This window comes from Chrysemys picta, chromosome 3 (assembly GCF_011386835.1).
Source record: "Chrysemys picta bellii isolate R12L10 chromosome 3, ASM1138683v2, whole genome shotgun sequence".
In the NCBI taxonomy this organism is placed as follows: domain Eukaryota; kingdom Metazoa; phylum Chordata; order Testudines; family Emydidae; genus Chrysemys; species Chrysemys picta.
This window is the reverse complement of record NC_088793.1, coordinates 208814185-208840551: the sequence shown is the minus strand read 5'-3', so window position 1 is coordinate 208840551 and position 26367 is coordinate 208814185. Positions and strand designations below refer to the sequence as shown.

Genomic DNA, 26367 nt, shown 5'->3' with positions numbered 1-26367 from the left:
GGTTAGCATTAAAACTGGGTTGAATCAAGGTCTAATAAATGGGTAATTGTGACTTGATTTCAGTCGCTTTTTTGAGCTGTGCTGTTTATAAAAGTGACAAGCTGTTAATTCTGTATTAATTAATTCCATTGTCTCATAATGATGTGCTTTCAGCTGCATAGTCTAATTCCTAAGTAGGGAGGGGAATACTGTGGACTGTGTTCCAGAAAAGGGATGTGTTCTTTGATTTAATAAGGCAAAGGGAGAAAGATAGGTAGAATCTAAGGACACTGATGTTCTAACAGTCATGGCTGTCTGTTCACATTACCAAGCTTGAAAGGCCTTTACAGAGTTTGAAGAGAGATGTGATCGCTCTGATTCTGATGGGTGACTGAACACATTTTCCTTCAGAGCTGCTCAGAAACAGCTGACAAGTACAGTTTTCGAAATTGTTCTTCTTAAGGAGCCCATTCCATGTGTTGTGATTGCCACCTCCTGGAGAAGGGAGAAAAACAAGGTCTTCGTAGATACTTGTAATCCCAGCTTTTTGAGCCTAGGCATATCCACCTTTGTATGTGCACGCACATGTTAGGAATGTGGTTTAAGCACACACACCATTGCATGCAGAGCAAACGTATATTTTAGATACAGCATGAAGAGCAGCTTTCGTTGTCAGAATCATAGCATTTAAGGCAAGAAGGAACACCAAATCACCTCCTGTATGTCACAAGTCTCCAGCACCATCCAGCACTCACTCACTAAACCCAACAACCAAAATTAGACAGAAGTATTACAGCCCACAGGAGAATAGGCTATTATGTGACACACAAAGAGAGAGAGATAGAGAGAGAGTAGGAGAGGCTGAGGTGCACCTTTCATTCTACTTCAGCTTGTTTTCTGTTGTTCCATATTATTACAGGGTTTCTTTCCTATATCAAATTACCTGCATGGGTCTGTATTTCTGTCTTTCTGTCTTTCTTTCAAGGATCTTTGCTGATCAGGCCATTCCTGCCAAATATAAGTCAAAGGAAAAACTACTAACTTGTAACAAGCTGTTAGTAAAGCTTAGAGTATGTAAAGATGATGCATCTCTAGAATGTGTGCATCTTGAATTTAACATAATTACTGTAATGAAAACCAAGGGGTTTTCAGAGGGTCTCACTCTTGGGCTGTTCCCTTTGAAGCCAATGGGAGTTTTCCTTTGTATGTCAGGGGGAACAGAATGAGGCCAACGCAGGGTGCTTTTTGGAAATCCTCCCCCAAATGTTGCTGCTACGAGACTGACTTCTTGAGACACTAATACAATTATTAAAAGGATTGTGCTTCTTGAAATATGCTTGTATTAATTGTAATTCAGCTGTTGGTGCTATACTGTAAAGGAATCATATTGGTGTTTCCAGAAAGTGTACCTTCGTACAGGGTATCTCTTCTTCCCCCCCCCCCTTTTCCAAAAGGACAAGGAAAGCCTATCCTGGGAAATGAATGGCAAAAAAAACTCTCTCTCCATGCAATATGGTAATATTGAGGTACTAAATCAGGAAATACCAGTAGGTGATATAAAAAAACCTCAAGTAGCAAAGGGTGGGAGAAAGGAACCATTACCCCATTTTACAGATGGGAACTTGGGCGCAGACGTGAAGTAATTGCAAGAGGGAGTCTGGCAGAGCCAGGAAGTGGGTTCCATTGCAGTACTGCGGATTTTTGTGTCCAATTCTTCTGAAATCAGTGATATTTTCACTGTACTTGGAAGTATGTGTAGAGTTTGTATTAGTATCTTTACCCCTGGAAATCAGATTAGCTGCCACTGCCTCAGTAAGTAATTTGGGATCCCAGTCTTCAAATGGTATAAAGCAATAACCTGCCTTGAGCAGTTTCTATGAGAGAGCTTCTAACATGTGTCAGTTTGAGGTGGGAAGCAAGACGTTAATGTCTTTTTACATTTTCATTAATTTTCTTTCTTTGCTGTGATATTTCTTAAGCAGGATGCTTGAAATTAAGTGTGAAGTTGATCATAATACAGGATGTTCATTTATTATGTAACTAAACAGTACAGAGGAGATCACAGAAAATGTTCCTTTTGCTTTAGTGAAGCCACACTGTAATGCTTATTTTATGTTGTTGTGCACTAGTTAATACAGTAACAGAATTTTTAGCAGACTTAAATCTTTAAAGTCAGTTCCCATTCTATATAATATTCATTCACAAAAATGTAGCATGTGTCTAAGCTCTTCTCTTACAAATCTGTCTTTTTAGTAAAGTGATTAATTTTTTTTTAAGAAGACAAAGTGCCTCATAGCAAACTGCTTTGTTTTTTTCCATCAGGTGAAACATGTATTTAATATGACAGCAAAGGAAGGCAGAAGAAGATCAGTTAGTGCCCTAGTGGTTGTTGGAAATGGAAATGGGGCTGCAGGTAGGTGTAATTATAATGTATTTGAAAGGTGCCAAGTGAATGATGCTGGGATAGGGCTGTGGGAAGCATGTTGTTCAAAGGGATGTTTATTAATCTGATTGGTTTTTAAACAACAAATTCATTTTGGGGGTGGAATATTAACGTCCATATCAATATACCAAGAGAAAGAACAGTAGAATCAAGGTTTACAATGGAAATGTACAATCAGTGATGATTATGAAAAAAATGCCCATCAAGGACACTTCTATTTTCTTTTACACAAAATAAAGTAATATACTAATAAGATTAGAGTATAATTGTCAGTTATAACAGCCACTCTTATTTAATTCCTGAGTGACAAAGGCAGTATCACTGGCAGATCAAAATGGAGTATGTGATTTCCTTTTCATGCTGTTCCTTTTTGCTTTGGGGCATCACATTATTTATGATTAAAAAGAACCTCCAAAGCTTTATGACGTTGAGTGGTTTGGAGTGTTCATTAGAACAATTAAAGTCATTAAGAAAGGGGGACCAAACTTATGGCAATTTCCATGTTCTGAAAATAGGTTTTACCTTCTCTAGTACATGCCACACTTGCTGTAACCAGTGTATGACAGGATGGTAGGACTGATTCCTGTACCCTTACGAGTTTTTTCCCAGTTAGGCAACTGGATAGAAGGTTATTTCTTTTTGTTTTTCTCATCCTGTACCTCAGTATAATCTGTCCAAAGTATTATTTCTTCCATCTGAAATTTAATGCCTGATTTACTTTATTATAGGATAAGTCTACATTTACTTTATTATAGGATAAGTCTGTAACATTTTCTATGCTACCTTCTTGCTCACACTAAACTTTGTTACTTTATAGAAATTTACTCTTTTAAAAAAAAAAAATCCAGTTTCTGATGGAGTTCTCTTTAAATAGTACATCCAGGAATGTTAATGAAAAATAAAATACTTTGATGAAACCCTGGAAGTGTAGTCAATGGCAAGACTTCCGTTGACATCAGCAGCTCAGGGTTTTACCAGTTTTGTTTTACTTCTCCCCTGCAGATATTTATATCGGTTTCTTCAACATGGAAGAAAATTACTATGTATTAGGGCATCAACGAAACTAACTGTAGATAAAGTGCTGTCAGTTGCACAAAGCAAACTGAAAAAAATAGAAACCTCAGATTGTGATGGGTCTAATAATTATTGGCTGTGGACAGGTGCATTTGAAGACAAGTATTTACAAGCTTCTCAATACAAGAAGAAGGGAAGACTAGAGGCTGGCTAGAGGGGAGTGGTTGGCTTAATTTTCCTCAGAGTGGATCTCAGCTTTCAAACGTTTGGGAAATGCTGCATTAAAGTCAGGGCGAGGATTCCTTCTTCAAAGGAGACATTAGCAATCTAAGTCAGACAAGGCCCCAATCACACGTACCTTTTCTTTGCAAACAAAAGGGGAAGTGTATTAAGTCTCCCTGTGTGCCCATATGCAAATGAGGGAATTTGGGGGAAAATATACAACCAGTTCAGCTGAACCAGTGTTAGCACTGATGGGAGCCCTAATGTAGACAAAGCTCCAATGGTTTCTGATGTCTTCAACACTTCATTGAACTTACTGAGGAGACGGGCTAATTAATAAAGGTAAAAAATGCTGAAATCCACCAGAGACTTGTCTACACTTGAGCTCCTGCTACTTCAGCTGGACTAGAGAGCAAATCTCTTCCTAAAATTATATAGGGTAGGCAAAGGCAATGTGCCCAGTACTTCACGTAGTGTGAATGGGTGTCTCAGGAATCCAGCACCATGCATCATGAAAAACCTTCTCCTAACCTTTTTTTGATCATTAAAAATGGCTAAAGAAATATTCTCATTTAAACCCCCTTTGTGCTGATGATGTCATTGCCTAGTGAATAGAATTGACCTCTGACACCTGGTCAACACACAGTTTTTATACTGCTATAATTGTCATGTAGGAGGGTGATTTTTACTGATAGAGTTAAACCAATCCAACCCATAGTGTGGATTCAGTTATACCCGTATAGAAGTGCCTTATGCGGGTTTATTCTTATTCCCCTTCCCATACGGGAACAGCTATACTGATATAAAGCACCTTTGTGCACCTTTTATATGCGCAGTAAGGTGCTATACTACTTTAACTATACCACTATTCAGCTTCTTATGTAGACAAGCCCTCTTAGCTGGTTTTCTTTGCCCCCGCGAAGAGAAAAATAAATCAGAGTACTCTTCACAGCACATTTTTAATGTAAAACAAAGGGAAAACATTCCATAAGGCTGCTAGGCCTATAAACACTTGTATTTTTCACTTTGTATTTTAAAACTTAGATGCCAACAGACAGTAAGTGTGCACTGGAAATATAAAGTTGAGCCAGAAAACTACACATGCTTTCTAAATAAATGCAAGTTTCATCTCTAAAGGTTCTGTTTCATCTGGTCAGTTACAAAAATTTAACAGTGCCTGCTCACTTCAGTAGCCAGGGTTTGCGTGAGACATTTGTTGAAGCATTGGACTAAACTGTGAGGACAAAGTAATACTAGACAGACTTAGCGTTTTGTCATAATGAGATCTCCAAACAAACTGCACGGCTGCCCTTTGTTACGCTGCGATTATTTATTCTTTGCCAGTTCTGCTTCATGGGAATCAGCTTGACTCTCTTTAAATTATATAATAAAAGAGTTAACCTTTTGCATGCAGGACAAGCTTTATTTAACAAGCATTCTTGAAAATATAATGCTATCAGTTGTTTTCTTAAAAAAAAAAAAAAAAAAAAAAAGGTTTCCTCCCCATTTTGTGGGTGGTTCCCACGTACATTGGGCTGTAACTGGAGTGCCAAAGGGACTTGGAGAGAATAGAAACGGGAGGAATTAAACTGAGATTCAGCCTGGAAAATGCAAGGTAATGGTGTTGGTAAAACCTAGCAAGAAGTAGGAGCCAGGGGTGTATTGTAAGGGTGACAGCGGACAGGACGTTACATACGAGTGTATTGTTATATGGCTGCAATAAAAGCAGTTCAGTTTTGGAGACATACGCAAAGAGTTCACGTCACAGAAGTAAATGGTCTCGTTTTATTATGGGCAGAGCAAGTAGCACCACCTATTATTAAGGTTGCCTGATATGTCCCAGTATATGTCCCTATTTTCAATTGCTTAAAACTTGGCTAGACTCTAACCATGTAGGATGAGATTTTCCATGCGGGGTGTCTATCTCAGGCTGAATATTTTTTTTGAAAATTACAGCCAAAGTACTTCAGCCATTTCTGAGATCAAGGCTAAAGGAAAATACTTAGTTTTGCCCATGTTGAAATAGTCTACCAGCCTTCCATGCTCTTGCCCTTCCATTCCATGATAAACATAGTATGTGATCATTCAATTAAAGATGGTTCCATGATGCATACGTATCATAGCGCCATTGGTTCGGGCATTTCCTAGCTTTTGAATCCTTGACTTCGCAACCTTCATGTTTGTATGTCTCATGTACATACACAAAACTACATTACATGAACATTAAGGTACCAAAGTCCAGCACTCAGAAGTTAGGAAATGCCAGAATTAAGGTGCATCCATGGCATCTGCACAGAATTAAGGCCATCTGGAATCAGATAGTGATAGTAAGATTTTCTGTGTTAATGAGGCCAACTTTGACCATCTGATTATTCATTTCTCCCATACCTATCTCCACACTTTCTTCCATGCTACCCCCTCCCAACTGAGTCCACAATGCTACCGCCTGCTTCAGATCCTCTCTCAAGACCTGCCTTTGCTGTGATTCATGCAAGAAGTGAGTGGTGGGCCTGCTCACACTGACTTCAGTGGGCTTTGGTCCAGGTCCTAGAGCAGGGTTACAACCCCCATCACCTGCCAAAACAACAACAACAAAAACTAAAATATCCCAAATCCATGATTTGGAACCACCCCTTGTGCATGTTGTCAGCCTACGTAATTGTAATATAGCCTATAACCCTCATCCTCTCTCCTGTTGTCTGTCACTCTCAGTTGTCTTCTCTTAAGCTGACTCTTTGCTTTTCGGCACAAGCATTGTCTATTGACAGTACCACAGTACTAATAAAAATAGGACTAGATCCCGGAATTCAGTGAAGTTCTTGTACTATCTTTTTTCTGTTAGCTATAGTAACAGCATGTACTAGAATGTACGAGGAAGGTTCAGGGTTTCTTATCTTAACTTGTTTATGTGCTTTGCTGCTGTTTCTCTCTGTTGGTAAAACTTGATTTTCATATTCCCCATGTTTGGCTCTGTACAGTCACCCTATTTAGCCACTCTTACCTCTTGTTTTTGGTTCCACTGTTTTTTTTTTTTTTACTATTGCAGCTATTATGCCTGTTTTGTTTTCTGTTCCCCCACTTCCAAAAAGTTGGCAGGTGTCTTGAAGCTCTTTAAACAGAGGGGTCCCTCTTGGACACAACAGTAAGGTATGAGGGATTGGTTGGAACAAATGGATGTGGGAAATCTCTTTCCTTGGCCAACCTGATTTGACTTTGATTGTTACAACAATACTGCATCCAGTTGTTAGATAGTTGTAAATGTTACATTTTTATGGGTCTTTTTCTTGTCCATTTCTTTCATATGTCTAATTCAGTGGAGTGGAAATAACAGGTGCTGAGGTTAGGGTAGTAGAAATGACATGTTTAATCACATAGCTCTCGCTGAACCCCTGTAAGAGGAGTAAGTATGTACTGTTTACATTGTGTATATGTTTTTAATAATGCATCTACTTGTCTCTCTCAGGTTTTGCAGTGGGGAAAGCAAGTGACAGGATGACAGCTTTAAGAAAAGTATGTAATTTAAAAAGTAAATGTAAATATTTCATACCTGTTGTAGTTATCAAATATAGAAATGTTTGTAAGTATCAGTGTTTAGTAAACACTATTAATAGAGTTTTGCCTGGATACAAAATAAATAGTTTGTTCGTTTTAGTAATAGGTTCACTTATTCATGGGTGTCCCAAATTGGATACTACTATCTCTTGCAGTTGACATGTTGTATTTCGAAAAAATACATGAACAGGGATGGCTCTGGTAACTTTATATGCATTGTTCCCAGTTACTTTCATTTCAGAGTTGCAGTATCTTTGAAAGAAGGAAAAATCTTTATTAAAAAATCTAATTTAAATTTTTTTTTCTGACTGCTTTTTTGTGTGTGTTTTTATTTTGGTTAGGGGTTGCTTTTGTTGTTGTTCTTTTTTTAGGACAAATACCCTTGTCTGTAGAGTTTCAGGTTACAATTTAAGACTTCTAATGCTCAGGCACCCCAGTCAGCATAGGTTTTTTGTTTTTCTCTGAAGCATAGTGGCTTTCTCAAGTCTTCCCTAGATTTTAGAATGACACATGGTTTCCAGGAATCCTGCTCATATGTTGTAACGCCCAGCGCAGTTGTCATCAACAGTAATGATAAAATAACCAAACTTGGATACCACTGTTACTGAGTGAAGATAAATCTATGTGAGACTGCATCCACTTAGTCGAAAACATTTTATTTGATTAGAATTGTTGAAATTCAGTATGGCATCGAGGTGGGCGAAAAGTGACTCTCGTTTTCCTGAGTGTAGTTTTGTTTGGATGAACAGCTGCAGATTTGAGGTACTCCAGTCAAAGTAACTTTAACAATTATTGTAAGAAGAAATATTTTGCTTGTTTGTTTTCTAGGCAAAGAACAGAGCAATTCACTATTTACACTATGTAGAGCGATATCAAAACTACACAAGTAAGTACGAAGGGTTTTTTGTTTTTTTTAGACTCCTCCTTTAAAAGTTTCAAACTGGTGTTAAAAACACCAACCTGCAGCCAGCTGTTACAAAAGGAAACATAATAACTAAACTTTTTCTTGCCTGAACGTATTACATTGTAATTCTGCTTGTGTTGTTCCATTCCTTCAGTGTGCTCTCTTAAATCTCAGCCCCAGACTGTTCTGGCTAGACATATTGATCGTGTCAGATAGTTCCGTGCCGACCGCTGTGCAAAAATAGTCACCATTATCTGGGATGAATATCCAGTTTACCCTTTATTTTCATTCAGTCTCAAATCAACAGTTATAGGAAGATCAACAAAGCGAAGTTGTGGCTTGGTCTCATAATATGGGTTGCTCTTCCCCATGCACTAAACTGGGAGATTTTTTTTTTCCCCCCCAAGTTTAAAATTTGAATCTCGAAAACCTAAGAGATGGCAAGACTTTCAGACTCGTTAAAACTCTTATAGCGTTTACAGCTCGTGTAGATCTATGCGAGCACAATTTGACCTCTGCTGGGCCTGCACCTTGTATAAGTCACCTGCTTCCTATAGCTGACTTGCTGGCCCCGTGCCCTTCTCAAACCACTTCACTTTTCCTAAGCACCCCAGCAAGTCACGGTCTCTTCCTGCAGGCCTCTGGAAAAGGGAATGTTGGCATCTGGTGCATTAGGGCGGGAGGAGTTCAGCGTTTGATGCTCTTTGGTAACTCCAGAGTAACTCAAGTTCTCAGGAGATTAGCCCCACAGCAGGCAGAGTGTCCTCCCATATGTGTGTCGCATGCTAGCACAGTGGGCCTGATCCTGATTGGGACTCTGGGCATTACCATGAAGAAAAATAATCTTCCTGCACACCTCCTGCCACCTTAGGAGAGATCCTGTGTCCAGCAGAGCTCCTGAGTGTGCAGGAAGGAGTCCTGGTGCTGTCCAGGCAAACCGTGGTAGATTACAGCATTGAACTATGGCCATCACTTTGCACTAAGCAGGTTTCAGAGTCTTCTAGTGTGAAGCGATGTATGATTTTTCCTCATGTTCTGTTTAAAAGACCCAAGGAATTCTAGACAGAAAACAACATTAAGAGAATGTGAACATTGCGTGGTCGAACATTCAAATAAAAACACAAAGCCAAAGCTCAGGTTGCCCACAAAACAGGCTTCACTGTTGTTGCTTCTCAAATAATGCAATTTAATGACGTATAAAATGTTTTCTAACCTTAAATACGTGTGTAGTATCTTCTAGTACTGTGTACTGCTCTCTTTATACCAGACAGTCAGTGAAAAACATTAGTATACAGCTCTATAGAATAAATCATTATTACACAAAGCATTATACATAATGCTACGATTTTGTCACGTAGGTCGCAGAAGTCATGGAATCCGTGACTTCCACCCCGGGGGCTGGGAGCTACAGGGTCCTGATGCCTCCCGCAGCGGCAGGGAGCTGCAAGGTACCCCTGCTACCTGAGGCAGTGGGCCCCCAAGTTCCCAGCCACCATGGGCAGTGGGGGTACCCCACAACTCCTAGCCTCTGCGAGGGACGGGGATCCCTACAGCTCCCCGCCAGCCGCTCTTCTGCAGACCACACAAAGGGTCTTGCTATATAATGGAAAAAGATCAGCAGTGGTGTCACACCCAGAGTTTTAGGACATGGGAGCTACTTACTAGTCTGGCACCCGACATCAGTGTTAGTTCCTTAAACCTAGTTGTGCCCATCCTGTCACAAATGGAGATGAGTAGTAGGGTTTTGGAGGGTGAATTAGATGCTCCAGTTAATAAGAATGGGAGGAGTGTCGGGCACATAAGCATCCAGCTGAAACTCCTTTCCCCCCTCATCCTGCCACTCTTTATGGTTTACTTGTAAGAAATATTTTTCTCTGAATGATGTCGTGTGAAAGGCCCTTGGGAGCAGGAGTAAGGACTATACATCAAGCACTGCAGAATGTCCAAAGGAAACAACGTGAAAACATGGAGTAATCTCTTTCAGTTGTAGTAATCTTGGGTGGTGTTTGTATCCGGTATCATTAAAAAAATTTCAGACAGAAGTGATTTTGTTAAATTTACCATCTCCTTTTAAGTCGATAAAATAAAGCTCTGGGGTCCCCTTGGGGCTTATTCTGAGGCCAGTGATAATTCCACAGCTGTAGTCTGGGGCCATGTTACCAGCTGGCAGTTCTAGCGCCCTGCAGAGCAGCACAGGACTCTTCCGCTGAGCCATCTTCAGCCCAAGTGCTAGAACCCCCGCCCTAGAGGTGCTGAGTTGCTCTGGGTACGCTGACACTGCATTTTAAGACCATGGTGGTGAGTCTCGGAGCCCGTGTCTGCCGGGTAGACGGTGCAGCTCAGGCTCTGAAACTCACCCTTCATCGCCGGGCTTCAGCACCCGAGCTCCAGCCCAAGCCAACTGTCTTCACAGCTGTGTTCAGTGCCATAGCATGAGCCCAGCGAGCCTGAGTCTGTCGACCCAGGCTCTGAGACTCGCTGCCACAGGTTTTAAAATGCAGTGCAGATGTATCCTCTGAGGTTAGGTCCTATGTGTCCAGCTAGCTCCAGCCAAGCACTAAGGGGATTTGGATTGTGTCTCAGGAATAAAGCAACCTAAGGTCTTGGGACAGTGGATAACTTGCAGGGAAACCCTAGGAACAGCCAAGCTTGGGGAGAAATCTTAGGCTGAGGGTTTTTCAGGGGGTTTTGTTTTGTTTTTTTTGGGTGGGGTGGGAGGTTGTTTGTTACCACTAAACCTAAATCCCAGGAAGGAGGTAAGTTTGCGCCATATATAAACACTGTGCAAAGCAGGGTGGGATCATAACCTGCTTATTAACACTCTGTATTTTGCAAGTGACTGTTGATTCTGTCTATATAATATTGCAGTAATATTTGCTGTTGTAAAAAGGTCATTTTGTTTTAGAATTTTATCTAGATGTGTCCTTCTGTTAAAATTCTTAAAAGAGAGTAAGCTATAATTTTCTTATCAGAGTTCTGGACTCTGTATATGTTGATATTCTGTAATTTCGTTGAATTGCATAATTCTTAGAGAATTATACTGTAACAATATTATTTTTATTTTCAGTTTACCATGATATTACAACAACTTTTAAAAGAACAACCATCCGGATGAAAAAGCAAAACAAAGGTAATTAAAAACTGGCTTGGCACTTCTAAGCATTATTTACCAGCTCATTCGTGTTCCTTTGACAAAGGAAAAACATACATACTGAAGTTAATTATTCTTTGATGTAATGCCGTCATAAAAATACAGCCATTATATTTTAACTGCTGTTGGTTGCCAATTCCGTACGTTAAAACTACCGGCCGTTGTCATGTCACTATCATATATTTAAATCCTTGGTCTCCTCTCTTCCTGGTCCAATTTCCCTCCCATCATCCCTGCCTCTTCCTCCTCTCGGCACCCAATTTGTCTCCCCCAGCTACCTCAATTTTCTCTCCCTCCACCTTCCTCGGGGTCTCCTCCATGCTACCTGGGTGTGGGAACTGCTCTGGTGCTGGCTGGAGTTCAGGACCATTTTCCACCAGGAAATGATTAGCAACAAAGACCATTCGAGCCAGTGTAGGTGATATACTCTCCCCGGCTTACCCACTTGGTTTGTGCTCTGGTAACATGTCATCCCAGTTGTTTGCTCCCCTGTCTCCTCCCTTAGGGGGTGCTCTCCTGAGCCACCTCCTGAACTGTGTTAAGCTGGCATATTGATGCTGTTCTTTGAGATTTGGATGTGCCTCATGCATGAGAGATTGGAGTCTTTTGAATAGGAGTGTCCATCAGGGCCACACGTGCACCTTGCTCCTCGTGTTTCCATGCAAGGACATAAAGGGCAGGGTGGCTGCGACCCTTCCTCAGGTCCCTCTTACTGCCTGTGGCTGTGAGAGAGAACCTGGTGAATGTGCAACCTGCTACTCTCTTCTGAGCTTCAAAACTTGTTCCTTTTTGTCACTAATTTGGTCAAGAAACTTTGTCTTCACCCCTTTTCTTCCGCACATTGGATGTTTCCAAAACAAAGAAGCAGAAACGCTCCAGTACCCCCTTACAACAGGCTTGGGGCCTCGTGCTGCCCGCCACATCTCATGGATGTCTAAGCGATCGGGGTTCCTGCCCATCTTGAGATGAACTCATCCCCCTCGCTGACAGGCACAGCCAGTGCTTCTCCTGCCTAGGAAGGACCATATACCTGTCCTTGTCCTCAGGGACCCACACGTCCCGGGACACTCAGCTCAAGTTACACCTGCTAGAACAATCCGTGTGAGTCACTTTGGACCCAGAGGAAACAGCAAGCGCAAAAGCAGAGCTTAGAATGAGCCTCCACCTGCATTCCCTGGAACACACACCATATCCTGGGATCAGGGAGGAAAAAGCAGCAAAAGGGTCATCAACAAAGCCCCAGCAGTAGGTGCAGCACCTATGCTCAGGATGGAAAGGCTGATGCCGAGAGGCCAAGCCAGACCATGCAGAGACCATGCAGAATCATCTAGTAAGAAGGGTACAAAACACTACTTCGCCAAAGACAAAACATCTGAGACCCTCCATCAACACTGGGATTGTTCCAAAAAAAGAGAGCCAAATCCAACCCAGTGCCAAGGAGCTGTCTGTGGAGGAATTGGTCTCTGGAGGGGACATTCTCTGCACCAAAGTGGGGACGAGCACTGAGTCTGTGTCACTCCCTGACACCAGCATTTCAGAGACATGCTCCTCTTCACCCTGCCGACCTACTCCTCCTCACTGGCATCAAGTGGGAGTCCCTCTCCCCTACCCTCAGAGGGTGACCCCCAGGAGAGTACTGCGGGGCTCTAAACAAGGGCCCTTCAGTAGATAAGGTGAGATTTGCACTGGGCCAGCCACAACATCGGCCAGGCCAGTACCCCACAGTATGCTTCTTTGGCCATATTGGTCTTATCGGGGACCATCGCTGCATGTATCCTGGAGCAGATTGCCTTTTGCACATCCCGGACAAGGAGGAGACCCTGTTCTCCAGGGGCATCGTTAGCCAGGCCACCCACACAGGAGCTGGCTATTGCTCCACACAAGCAGGAGATAGTGGAGAGACAGCCGCAACCCCCCGTCTCCACCTGAGGACCCAGCCTCATTGCCTGACAAGGCAGTTACACCAGCCCCTATGCTGAGCACCGATGAACTCAAGGCATTCCAAAATCTCCTGTCCCATATTTCAGAGATCCTGGACTCTAAATGAGTGGAAGAGAGATACCAGGTGTCGTGAAGGGCTTTGAACATTTCTAGGCCCACTCAAAACCAGGATCCCCAGTGGTGGTATTAGTGCAGGAGAAGGCAAAGTCTGCAGAGGGCACGGCTAAGGGTAAAGACCTCTTTGGGCACAAAGCATTCTCCTCTGCCTCACTGCCACGCCGGGTTGCAAACTACCAGGCCTTGTTTGCAAAACATAACTTCCTCACTTAGGTAAGGGTCGCTCCCTTCCTGTCTCAGATCCCACAGGAGAACGGAGAGAAGCTAAAAGAAATCATGGGTGGGCCAAATGGTCACTAAAATCATGGCCATCGTCCGACACAGCTGCGAGGTCAGTGCCCATGTCTGTCATGATGAGGCAAGATCATGGGTTCTAACGTCCAGTATATCAACGGCAGTTCAAGCCCCCAGAGAGGATCTGCCCTTTGAAGGGATGGGAAGGTCTTTAGCAGCAGAACAGACAACGCTCTCCATTCACTGAAAGACTCAAGGGCTGTGCCGGTCTTGGGTGTTTCGGAATACTGACTTCCTCATCAGAAAACACATAAACCAAGCAGAGCCAGAGGACATCCCCTTACTGTTGGGGCTGACCGTCCAAATAGTGACCCAGGAGAAGCCCCCGATATGCCAGAGGCCACCTGTAGTCACTGTCCTCCACCGTACACCCTGGGCCCTCACAGGGGCAGTGGGGTTGATGGCAGTACTGGCTAAGGCTGCCACCGCCTTTGGGAGCTGCCTGACCCCTTTCTTTTAACTGATTGGTTCAGGTGGAACTCTGAGACCCTTTGGAGAGCCATGCTCACACATGCTGGAAGAAAAAAACATCGCCTACCCTACAAGTTCTGCGAGAGGTGGTTGTCAGTGTAGATCCCACAACCTGCCCTCTATTCCCACTTCTGAGTCCTCAGCTAACCAGGGCTGCAGTCTGCGCGAGCGCTGAAGGAGAGTCCTGCCCTCCCACCAGGAGGCACAGGCCATGTGCAGCCACGACACACGCTGCTGTTCAAAAGACTCTGATATCGCGTGCACGAGGCGTGTGCACACCTGCTGCAGGATCCGCGCTGCCTGCAGCACTTGGAAGAACCACAGTTTTATTGTAGGGTGGGTAACCGTTCTTTCTCATGACTTACCTAATTCCCAGACCTCATGTATTTATACCAACCCCTGACCATGTCTGGATGCACTCCAGCCGTATGTTCTGATGTCTCACTAACGTAGACTGTAAGGCCTTGGCTACACTTACCGGCAAGTTCGACGGCTGGAAATCGAACTTCTGGGTTCGACTTATCGCGTCTAGTCTGGACGCGATAAGTCGAACCCGGAAGTGCTCGCCGTCGACTGCGGTACTCCAGCTCGCCGAGAGGAGTACCGCGGAGTCGACGGGGGAGCCTGCCTGCCGAGTGTGGACCAAGGTAAGTTTCAACTAATTCGAAATAAGGTACTTCGAACTTCAGCTACGTTATTCACGTAGCTGAAGTTGCGTACCTTAGTTCGAATTAGGGGGGGTAGTGTAGACCAAGCCTAACACAGATATCTTTAGGAGGGGCTTGTTTAAACTCTTAGCATTTTAACATGCAGCCATTCAGCTTATTGTTGTTTATTTTCAACATATTTAGTTTTATATTCTAAGTACCTTCTATTTTAAAACAAACAAACATTCATTATGTCATAAGTTGGCAGTAAAGGCCAAATTTATAGTTTCTGGCATAGACCTGACTTAATCTGGAAGGACATAATTTGAGTTGTTTATGATTGCTTTCAGAGGTGAACAAATACAGTCAGTAAAGGAAATCACATTCATAGAGGACAGGTTTAGACTACTGCTGAGTGACTAATCAGTGCTCTAACTGCAATAGACAGTAGGGATACAAATACAGCTATATGGTCCCTTCTTTGTTTATAACCCCCATTTCATGATAGCAATAAGTTTCCAACTACCAATGTGTTCTCAAGGGTTGTTATGTTTCCTGAGTAGTAGAAATCACTTGGGGATTGGTTCACAGTAAGCCAGAGGCCTGCAGTAGTCCAGAAATACTGCCCATTGTGTTCAGTTGCTTAATTATTTCAATATTCACAGATTAACCATATTTTTAGTAGGCTGGTACATTGAAGCTTTGCAAGTACCGTTTGATTTTGTTGCTTACATGTTTGTTCTGTACTGTCATATTACAACAGTTGCTAATATACAAAGTTATTAGCATAACATGCATTCTGTTAGCATCTAAAAATTAGTGTGAATCCTATACTACTTTTGTAGGGTGAAAAACTTATTTTTTCAGTAAGACTTCTGTTAATGTGAAAGTGAAATCTTAATATGGGTTAGAATATTATTTATAAAGCAGCAGATACAGAGTCAAATTGTCCCCCGCATTTAGATTCCTACGGCTCCATTGAATTTAATCAGGTTATACGTTTATAAATAAATAAAATTTTCCCTGTAGTGTTCCAGGCTAGGCAGTACAAAGAAATCTCAATATCCCTTGCAATATTTTAAAGCAAAAATGTCCAAACACCAGCAGGAATGCTACTGAACTAAACACTTGAGCAAACTGTTATGAACAAATGCTGTTATTAATGTAAAATATCAATGTAAAGCTCTCATTTGGAACAATTAGATTCTCCCTATGAGAAACAAAACAAGACATTCCTTCCTTATCTCTGTCATGCTGTCTGGAGTGGCTCACAACCATGAGTGCCTATCTCAGGGCAGACTGTCAGAAACAGGACTGACACCCCAAACTGGTAGTGTGTTCTATAATTAGATTTCACCAAGCCAGTGACAAATGGGAACTCCTAGATCACTATAACAGTTTTACCCTGGAGTCAGACAGTCTCCTTAGACTCTCCAGTCTGTCTTGCCACCCAGGCAAGCTGGACTTAGTGATAAATTGTCACTTACATCAAAAATCACACCACATTCAGGTTGCTCCCAGTCCCAAGAGACCAGTCACTTATCCCAGGTCAGTTGGTGCCCCAGATCTTACGCCAAAGACAGCGTCTGTAGCAATCCTGTAATAAACTAGCTAAAGGTTTATTAACTAGGAAAAAGAAGTGTTATTTACAGAGAGCAAACACATACACACAAATGAGTTGTGATCCAAATCCCAAGAGTGACGGATTTGTAATGATCTGTCAATTTGAAATGTCTTTCAGGGCAAATCCAGGGATAAACCTGGGTGAGCTCTCGGTTCAATTCAGAGTCTCTGGGCCTGTAAAAATTCTCTTGTGACCCTGTTTTATCTTTTACAGTCAGGCTTGGTCTGTACTACAGAGTTAGGTCAACATAAGGCAGCTTACAGCGACCTAATTATGCGAGTGTCTGCATACAATGCTGCTTCCGCCGAAGTAAGTGGCCCTCTACACCGACATTATAACTCCACTTCCACGAGCGGCGTAGCACTTTCTGTCAATGTAGCTTGGGCGACACCGTGTCTGTGTAGACACTGCTTTGCTTGCATTGGCTGTTGGCTGTCGGCCCCAAGCTGTCTCAGATATCCTCCTGTATTATGATGGGTCGATCGCAAAACAAACCCTAGCCTTTTCCCCATCTAACGTTTCTTCCAGAAATGGTCCTCTAGTAGTTTAACGTCCGACTGACACCCTGCCCATTCTTCGTATATGTGATAACCCCTGACGGATCATGCTTATAGCAGGAAATGTAGATGTATGTTTTTTGTTCTGTGTACGTATGTGTGTAAGGGGAGATGGGTGCCATACTCCCATTTGTGTCCTTAAAAACCTCCCCCTAAATGTATACATCTGCCTGTGTCCCACATTAAACAGTATGGCCTATTCTTTCCCAATAGGATGAGATCATGAATCCATAATAATGCTTTGTGCCTTTGGATCATTTGGCCTTCCTCCTGACCCCAGAATGGTACCTACCAGTCCTTCCATAACACTTCTCTAGAAGAATTCTAGATCCGGTTATAAAAATCAAAGCCGTATTCTGTTTATAGTAAGCAAAAATAGCATTTATTGGCAATTTACAGAGTAGAAAATATACCAGAAATAAAAACTTGATTAAGAAATATGTTTTAGCACCCATCTTATGAAAACAAGCTCTGATTTTATGTCTCTAGGGCAGTAGAAGAAACACAAAGTTTACAGAATGTTTCTCTTCTATTTGGCCTGTCCGTGTGACATTTCATCCTGGAAGGAATGTGAATATGCACAGCCAGACAACTTTTATAGTATTCCCTCAGCTGTCAGACAGTGTCGCTTGTTGCAATATACAAATGTTTGATTTCATTATTGCTCTAGCAATACAGTATCCATTCTTTGCTCTGAAGTGTTACCCAAGAGGACATTTACTGTTCTTTGATTATTTTTAGACTACACAAGATTTCATTTTCTTTCTCATCCAGTTATAGCATTTGTTGATTTTTTTCTATACAATATGCTTTGTGTTATATCTTCTCTTTGTATTGTGTCTGCAGTTCTAATTGCACAAAACATTTATACATATTCAAGTATCCTTTGCTAGAGAAAACAATCTCCTCATCCTGTTTTTTAACCGATTGGTCTAGGGCACACATTTCTTGAAGCATTTTCAACGCTGCATGAAATATTCATACTAGTGACTACTATGTTCTGGACAAACCCTATTTGGGATGAAATTAGAAGTATAATTCTAATTTAACATTTAAAATATTAGATCGTGTGTGTGTGTGTGTGTGTGTGTGTATATATATATATATATATATATATATAAAATTGTCAGAATGTTGTTGTAAATCAGTGTTACAAATCTCGTGTCTATGCTGGTTCCTTGGCCATATTAGCTAATGGTATCTGTGGGGTTCTATAGATGTTTAAAGTCCTACTATGCATATGCTACCTCAACCCATGCTTAGCATTACAGAAGCTAAATCCAAAGCTTTAACAGAGTAAGCTTTCTTCCCCATTAAAACAGTCATGATTGTAACCTACAAGAATAGTCACAGTGAAATAGGTGCATGACTTGTAAGCTAATTTCTAAGATTAACTGAACAGGCAAAATGCCAAATCATTTGTAAAATGCAGCAATATGGCCATGAAGCACTATAGCAATGTCCTATGGCTATCTTTAATATAGAGGAAAAGTTACAACACTTCAAAACCTCCACTGTAGTAATAATGCCATGAGGCAAGGCATATGCAGATTCATCTTCCATAAGGTATCTTTTCTCCCTACTTGGTAACAGCACTCTAGCTCCTATTTCTGTGTCCTGAAGCCTCTTGTTTTGCAGTATTAAAGTTGGTGAGGTACTTTATAAACTCCTTCCCCATTAATTTACAGCATTTCTCTCAATAAATGGTCACAAAAGACAAAAATTTTGAGATTTTTAGTACAAAATGTGTAAACTAAGCTCAATATTGTTTTGAGTATATTTAGTTTTTTTCTCTTCTTAATTTCTTACTTTCCTTAGCTAAGCTACCTTCATAACTGTAATTTGTTAGAACGTGTATGTAACATCTAATTCTCATAGTCTAATAGTAAATATTAGACAATCAAAAGTCTGTGGTTAAAGAGAACTTTTTATTATGGAGACAGTTAAAACCTAAATGCAATCTTTGCTTTAAAAAATTCATTTAAGTTATATTTGAGGGTGGCAGTATTTTCTTACCTTCTGATCTGTATTTGCTTAGTTACCCAGAGAATGTAACAGTTAATTTCATTAACATGTTGTACTTGAGTTTTATTAATTAGAGCCCTGAACGTTTATTTTATTACCAGGAATTAACTTCAAATGGCTTCCTTTTATGACTAGCTTATATCTTTGTTTGGCATGTGACAAATGTTGAGTAGTTTTTAGGCTCCTTTAAAAGCTATGCTTTTAAGTGGCTCCACTGATTAACCTACGATAACATAATGTGGCGCTCTCCAGAGCCCATCCCCACCCTCACATTTACAGAGTTGCTGCTTTGCAGATGGAATACTTGTGCTCAATTTATGTTGGGAAAAAATCTTGGCCCGTGGTGGATTGTCTAAATTGCAAGACTGATTTTCATCCATTAAAAACCTACAGAAAGCTATATGTTGACTAAGGTGGGAGAAAGACAAGAAACAAAGCCAGGGAAATGGAATATTGTGGACCATTAATAAAAGAAAAGGATTTATAACCTTTCAAAGACCATTCAGATGTAATTGATTCTGTCTTTGAGCATAAAATCAGCGCTTTCTCAAACGGCGGAAGAATAGCGTCAGATGAGTATAATTTGTTTTCCAATTATAGGTTAAAAGAAGAAGAAAATGTTAATGTAGTAAAACCTGCAGTATTGTAATAAATTTTTTCCCCCCATTTACTCAGCAACAAGACTGTCCCGCAGAGTGGAGTAATCTATAAGAGCTGTCTTGGCAGGTTTTAAATAAAATATTTAAATCTATTGCACACAGGTTTTAAAGATTTATAGACCTAGGTCACATGAAACAGATCTTACTGGAGAACTAAATAAAAAAAAAACAAAACCTTTCAGTAAAATACAGCAAGTTTTAGTAAAACCTTTGCAATTAGTACTAATGCATTATAATTATGCAGTAGAATCAATACAGAGTTTACATCCATCCACCCAACTACTCAGCTTGTTTTTCTTTGAATGCCTCGCCAATCTACTAGAATTCTTTGAAGGGGTCAAGAAGCGTGACCCAGTGGATATTGTGTACTTGGACTTTCAAAAATCCTCTGACAAGGTCCCTCACCAAAAGCTCTCAAGCAAAATAAGCAGTCATGGTATATGGGGGAAGATCCTCTCCTGGATCAGTAACTGATTAAAAGATAGGAAGAAAAGAGTAGGAATAAGTGGTCAGTTTTCATAGTGGAGCGAGGTAAATAGCGGTGTCCCCCAGCGTCTGTACTGGGACCAGTGCCATTCTACATATTCATAAATGATCTGGAAAAGAGGTAAACAGGTGGCAAAATTTGCAGATGATACAAAACTACTCAAGATAGTTAAGTCCCAGGCCAACTGTGAAGAGTTACAAAAGGATCTCACAACACTGGGTGACTGGGCAACAAAATGGTAGATGAAATTCTATGTTGATAAATGCAAAGAAATGCACATTGTAAAACGTAATCCCAACTATACATATAAAATGATGGGGTCTAAATTAGCCGTTCCCACTCAAGAAAGAGATCTTGGAGTCATTGTGGATAGTTCTCTGAAGACATCCACTCAATGTGCAGTGGCAGTCAAAAAAGCGAACAGAATGTTGGCAATCATTAAAAAAGGGATAGATAATAACACAGAAAATATCGTATTGCCTCTATAAATCCTTGGTATGCCCACATCTTGAATACTGTGTGCAGATGTGGTCGTCCCATCTCAAAAAAGATGTATTGGAATTGGAAAAGGTTCTGAAAAGGGCAACAGAAATTATTAGGGATATGGAACAGCTTCCATATGAGGAGCGATTAATAAGACTGGGACTTTTCAGCTTGGAAAAGCGAGGACTAAAGGGGGATATGATAGATGTCTATAAAATCATGACTGGTATGGAGAAAGTAAATAAGTGTTATTTATGCCTTCTCATTACACAAGAACTAGGGGTCACCAAATGAAATTAATAGGCAGCAGGTTTAAAACAAACAAAAAGAAGTATTTCTTCACACAACGCACAGTCAACCTGTGGAACTCCTTGCCAGAGGATGTTGTGAAGGCCAAGACTATAACAGGGTTCAAAGAAGAACTAGATAAATTCATGGAGGATAGGTCCATCAATGGTTATTAGCCAGGATGGGGTGAGATGGCGTCACTAGCCTCTGTTTGCCAGAAGCTGGGAATGAGCGACAGGGGATGGATCACATGATGATTACCTGTTCTGTTCACACACACAGAGATGGGACACTGGGCTAGATGGACCTTTGGTCTGACCCATTATGGCCGTTCTTATGTTCTTATTTCCATCAACATGACTATGAAGAATGTGGAGGATAATAAATCTGCAATATTTTATCCTCAAAAGAAGATTCTGAATGCTTTCGCTCTTCACAATCTAATTGCATGCCATTTTTAGGCTACCACTGGCTGGTCTGTGGTATCCTAGTTTTTTTTATTCAAGTTGTAATGATTTTACTAGCTTTCACGTGTCATTTACATCTGATTTTTTCCAGGGCATGGTCTTCATTGCCATCGAGCCATCATTACCATCTGCAAGCTGATTGGGATTACAGACCTATATGCCAAACTTTCTGGATCCAACAATCTACTTAACCTCACCAGAGCTCTCTTTAAGGGTTTAGCAAAGCAGGTAAATTTTACAGTCTGTACTTGCAGTCGTATTTGCGATGGTCAAAAGGTGAAATATAATCTATACTTTGATATAGAACAGAATAAATTCTAGGTTCCAAAAGTAACAAAGTTCAATTGAATTCTACAATTCCAGGAGAAAACAGAGTTTGAATTTCAATCTCCTCTTTCCACTCCCTCAGCAGTCATTAGTCACTTACAGCTGTCCATCAGCAACTCTTATGCATTCAAGCATAAAGTGCCTCAAGGGGAAATCTGAATTTGGGGGATTAATTTGCTTTTGTCAGTGACATTTAAAAAAGTGCAAACAGATAAAGCCTTAATCCTACTTTTATTGCTGTTATTTCATCAGTCACATTTTGGGTTGTCTCTGTTGGTGTACTGAACACAATCATTGCCTCTCCTGAGAGTGTAGCTACGGTGCCTGAGAACTAGTGGGCAGGAGGCTGTAGTCCTGACTGCTGTGGTCCAGTCCATAGTCAGCTGACATTTTAAATATAGTCTGCAAAAAAAAAAAAAAATACAATTCTCACATTTTCTACTTTAATCTGTTGCTAGTCTAGTTAAAAAATTGCAGGTGCTTCTTACAGCTTTTTTTAAACAATACTATTGTAGATTATCCATGGGTTGTAAGAAGCTCAAGTGATTTAGGAGCGTTGGCCCTATTGACTGAAGCACTTTTGGAAATATGTTCCTTAGCTAGCAGGACTGAAAAGTAGCAAAATGTTTGAATGAAAGGAAAGAAAGGCCCATTTGGGGTATCGATGCTTTAAGAGATGTTTATTAAATTAGTTCTTTTTGGTACACTGAACGGGCAGCAGAGGTGTTTGCTGCTATAAGTGAATACCTATTCTGAAGAATGAGGCTTTAATGAATAATTTTTCTTGGTGGTGGGGGAAAGATTGAAAATCAAATGAACAGAATTTCTTTGAATAACAAAAGTTACTACCTTGAAAATTGTGTGCCGTGGACAGCACAGCTACTTTGTTGTTGTTGAAGCAACAAGATTTCTATTAAACTGCCTTGTGTCTTCAGGCTAATGGCATGTGTACTTTGGCCATGGGACGCTTACCATACGACATCTAACATCCAGTTACCTGCCCATCCGTGAGAGCTACTTCCTGGGGGACATTCATTTAATGTAACTAATCTTCAGTCAGTTCTTGGCAGGGTAGGACTATTCGGCCCTGTCACACGTATAATAAACAGTGCTTTTGGTATGTTGCCACATTTTGTTACTGTCCCACTGCACGCCTTCATCATAGGCCAGTAGCCTTTCCAGAAAGCGGTACTGCTGGGAATGACCCTACAGTGCCAGCAGATCAGCAGTCCAAGGACTACAGCATCGCATTCCCTGGATGTTCTACACACGCTTACGTGTTCCAGGAATCATTTCTTTAGTTTACATACAACATCTGAAAAACTGACACTTTCTGGTATGGAGGTAAATACAGAATGGAAATTATTCTATAGATAGATCAAATAGGCTGAACTTGTCTTGGTTCAGTTCTTTCTTGTGAAATTTATAGAATCTTTCTCTTTTTTTTTTAAACCCCTCAAACAGGAAACCCATCAAGAGCTAGCAGATAAGAAAAGCCTCTACGTGGTAGAATTCCGTGAGGAGTGTGGCCCCCTGCCGACCGTAGTTGCTTCACCTAATGGAGATGTCAGAAAGGAACCAGAGCCTATAGATGAGGTTCCCAATACCAAGCTGGAATGGAGCGAAGTGAGAGTAGCTCAAGGAATGAAACGTTCTTCCTGGGCACATGTCAAAAGGACAGTGTGGTGAAGAGCTGGGATCTGCCCATGCCAATATTCAAAGAGGTACCGCAGCACAAACCCAGAGAAAGTCCAGCTCAGACCGATGATATGGCTAGACGTGCACTTCAGCACCATTTTGTGTTACTGCTGCTCTGCCTTGGATGCTCACAGTCTCGTTGGCTTTTCTGCAAACTTCTCTTGCCATCCACATTCAGCTAATGAACAATCTGAATGTAAATGGCTGATGTGCAGCCATGCTGATCTCATATGCACCAGGTCTCTGCTGCTATCCTCAGACCTGGTCTGTCATCAGGAAACCCTAGTTTTTTCTTTACAGCTATTTAGGAAACTATTAAAAACATTACTAAAATAAAACCCAATCATTCTCCTAATTTAATGTGCTGCGTTTTTCCCCAAAGCTGTTTAAATTTCTGTATGTGCTTTTAGAGTTCAGCATGTTGTGCAAGGATAGATGTTAGTACATGGACTCTCTGCACCTCTGTACCATGGAATCTTGTCCTGAGTGGGAGGGTAGGGATCGTTGTGAAATTAGAGGGGCAGAAGTGTTGACAGGGAGGCGTGTAGGATGAAGGGAAGCCGAGGGCTGGGGCAGAGTTGCTAGAGGTGAGACGGAAGATGTACTTGGGGGAGGGGGATGAGGACGGACAACAGGAGGAAGGAGAAATGGTTTGAGCAGTGCCAGAGGATGGCAGGGGGGTTGGGGAGATGGTGATAGGAGGAGGGCCGCAGAGTGAGGTGTGATGAATCAGTAGCAGGAGCTATCCGTGTCTAGGCCGGTGTTTCTTGAGCTTGTTGACCCCTCAGTCAAAGTAAATAATAATCATTCACAACCCCCTGACATTTACCATAAAAGAGTGATAGAGATATCGGTGCTAAGCCAGTATATTTGATTTATGTGCGTGGTGTGGGAGGTTGACAAAGAATAGTTGGACCTTGAACGGGAAGGTTGCATGGGGAGTGGGGAATTCAGATTTTTTTGCTTTAGATTGTAATACATTTTTTTAATGATTCCTGACACTTGCCTTTCATGGCCCACTAGTGAGAGAGACATCTCTAGACCAGAGCAATGGAGCAGGCTAGCTGTGGCACAAAGATGAGCTGCGGGAGAAGTCATTTGGCAGCCAGCGAGGCAACCAGGGAGCAAGTCAGTCCTGGAACCAGCTGGGGTAACTGTTAACACAGATGAGGACGTTTCACCACATGGTAAAGGGTACAAATGTCTGAGGGGTGAGCCTTCCTCCCAAACCACCTTGCATTCCCCTCTGCTGCTTGGGAGAGCATCCTGCTTGGCTGGCGTTAGCAATGCAGCTTGAACTGGTACAGCCCACCCCACTGTCCACTCTCAGCCTGGCCCTAGCCTTCCCGGTTGCAGTGAGGATGGCCGCAGAGGAGCTCTGAGGTCACCAGCAGGGGCTAACAGTCTGTAGGCCTTCAAGTGCTGGTCCCGATCTGTATTCCACACATGGCTATGCACATGCGCCCGAGTACGGAAATTCCTGCAAGCAGTGTCTATTGGGCCCCCCCCATGCACAGCTGGTCTCCTGCTCCCAACCGAGAGCATAAGAGGTAGTGCAGGCCGACGCATCTCCAGTCCCTCGTTACCACCATGTGGCCTGAGTCAGAATTCTGTGTCCTCCCTTCCTTCAGCTCCTTTGTAGACCCTGTAAATACAATTGCCAATAGATTTATCCTTCTGAGCCTGCTAGCTAGTAGTTTATAGTATAGTTAGTATAGTGCATTTTCCCCCCTTCCTGGAGATTCCCTGCCCGGGTCTGGGACTATGCTCAGAGTCCCAGGCTTCAAGCATTGTCTCTTTTGCCCTCACTCCTTTCCTATCAGCAGCGAACATCAGCGCTGCCTCTGTCTGGATCAGACTCGTACCTCTGCAACGTGCAGTATTTGTCGCTTGCTCCTACCCAGAACTCGAGAATCTCCTGAGCTTCACCTGAGTCACTACCTGATGGAGAAGGCTGTGAGACCCTTCTTCAGTCCGAGCCGGGGAGACACACTCGCCCGCCCACCCCACCCCCCCCCAGTACATCAGCCTGAACTGGCAGTCAGTACCCCTCTAAGTCCATGCTTATGAGTGGAGCCTCCAGTACCCAAGTCCAAAGACTCTTCATCTAGGGCTTCCCATGAGAATACAGGGCACTCTCAGCACAGATCCTCATTGAGGACTGTCCAGAAGAGACATACTCCTTCCCGTTGGGGTCAGGTGAGCCTTTGTGCACAGACCCTAAGGAACTGGCTCTGCTGAAAACACCTGGACTGGAGGGTGAAGTACGTAGAAAGAAAGATCCTCCGATTCTATCAGTCATGCTGGCACCAGAGCGGAAGGACAGACATCTGCTGGTTCTGTCTACAAGTGCAGGTCCAGACTCCTCATTGGTGCCACCTGGTTTGTTCAAGGACCACTCTGCCTCCAAGGGCGCAGCAGTTCCATCAGACTTGACTGCCAGAATCTCCCGGACACGAGGACGTACGGAGACTTCCACAACACCAGAAGATATGTTCCTCCCTTATCAGCGGTCTCCCCTCCAGCACAGCCCTAGTGAGGGATGTTACTACACCAGAGAAGGATACTACTGCAGTGTCCCAGGAGCCGTCTTACCCCCAGCTCTCTGACAGGAGTGCTCCAGTACTGACAGCCCCTCCACTACCGGAGGAGCAGTTCACAGACTCGGACGAGTCTGGTCACTCCTGTCTCTCCATGGAGAGAGTTGAGCCCTGATGGACATTTGAGGAGTGACACTCCCTATCCCTCCAGGTCAGACTTCCTCAGGGACCACTGATACTGAATCCTTTAGGGTTCTCCTCAACCAGCTGCCCCTCTTTCTGGCCATGTTGCTCTAAAGGGGCCATGGGCTGCAGCTCCTGGGGCAGTGCTTTCCTGTTGTCCTTGGCAAATGACCTTAGATACGCCTTTCCTCCTAGTCCGCTGCTTCCACATGTCATAAGAAAGGTACATTACGACGGGGCCAGCATCATTCTCCTAGCACCAAACTGGCCCAGGCAGTTTTGGTTCATGGAGTC

General features: G+C 42.3%; 1 protein-coding gene across 4 annotated transcripts in view; it reads left to right on the top strand.

The window, feature by feature from the left end:
* Nucleotides 1–23688, top strand: part of MRPS5 (mitochondrial ribosomal protein S5) — a 280021-nt gene extending 256333 nt beyond the window's left edge. For all 4 annotated transcript variants that reach the window (XM_005293563.5, XM_042852719.2, XM_065590908.1 and 1 more), the window contains 6 exons: nucleotides 2302–2392; nucleotides 7122–7168; nucleotides 8039–8096; nucleotides 11182–11244; nucleotides 21417–21553; nucleotides 23117–23688. In XM_005293563.5, the coding sequence (XP_005293620.2) occupies nucleotides 2302–2392; nucleotides 7122–7168; nucleotides 8039–8096; nucleotides 11182–11244; nucleotides 21417–21553; nucleotides 23117–23341 (621 nt within the window). In that variant the 3' untranslated portion in view covers nucleotides 23342–23688. The remainder of the gene's footprint in view (nucleotides 1–2301; nucleotides 2393–7121; nucleotides 7169–8038; nucleotides 8097–11181; nucleotides 11245–21416; nucleotides 21554–23116) is intronic.
* The last annotated feature ends 2679 nt before the right edge of the window (nucleotides 23689–26367 follow it).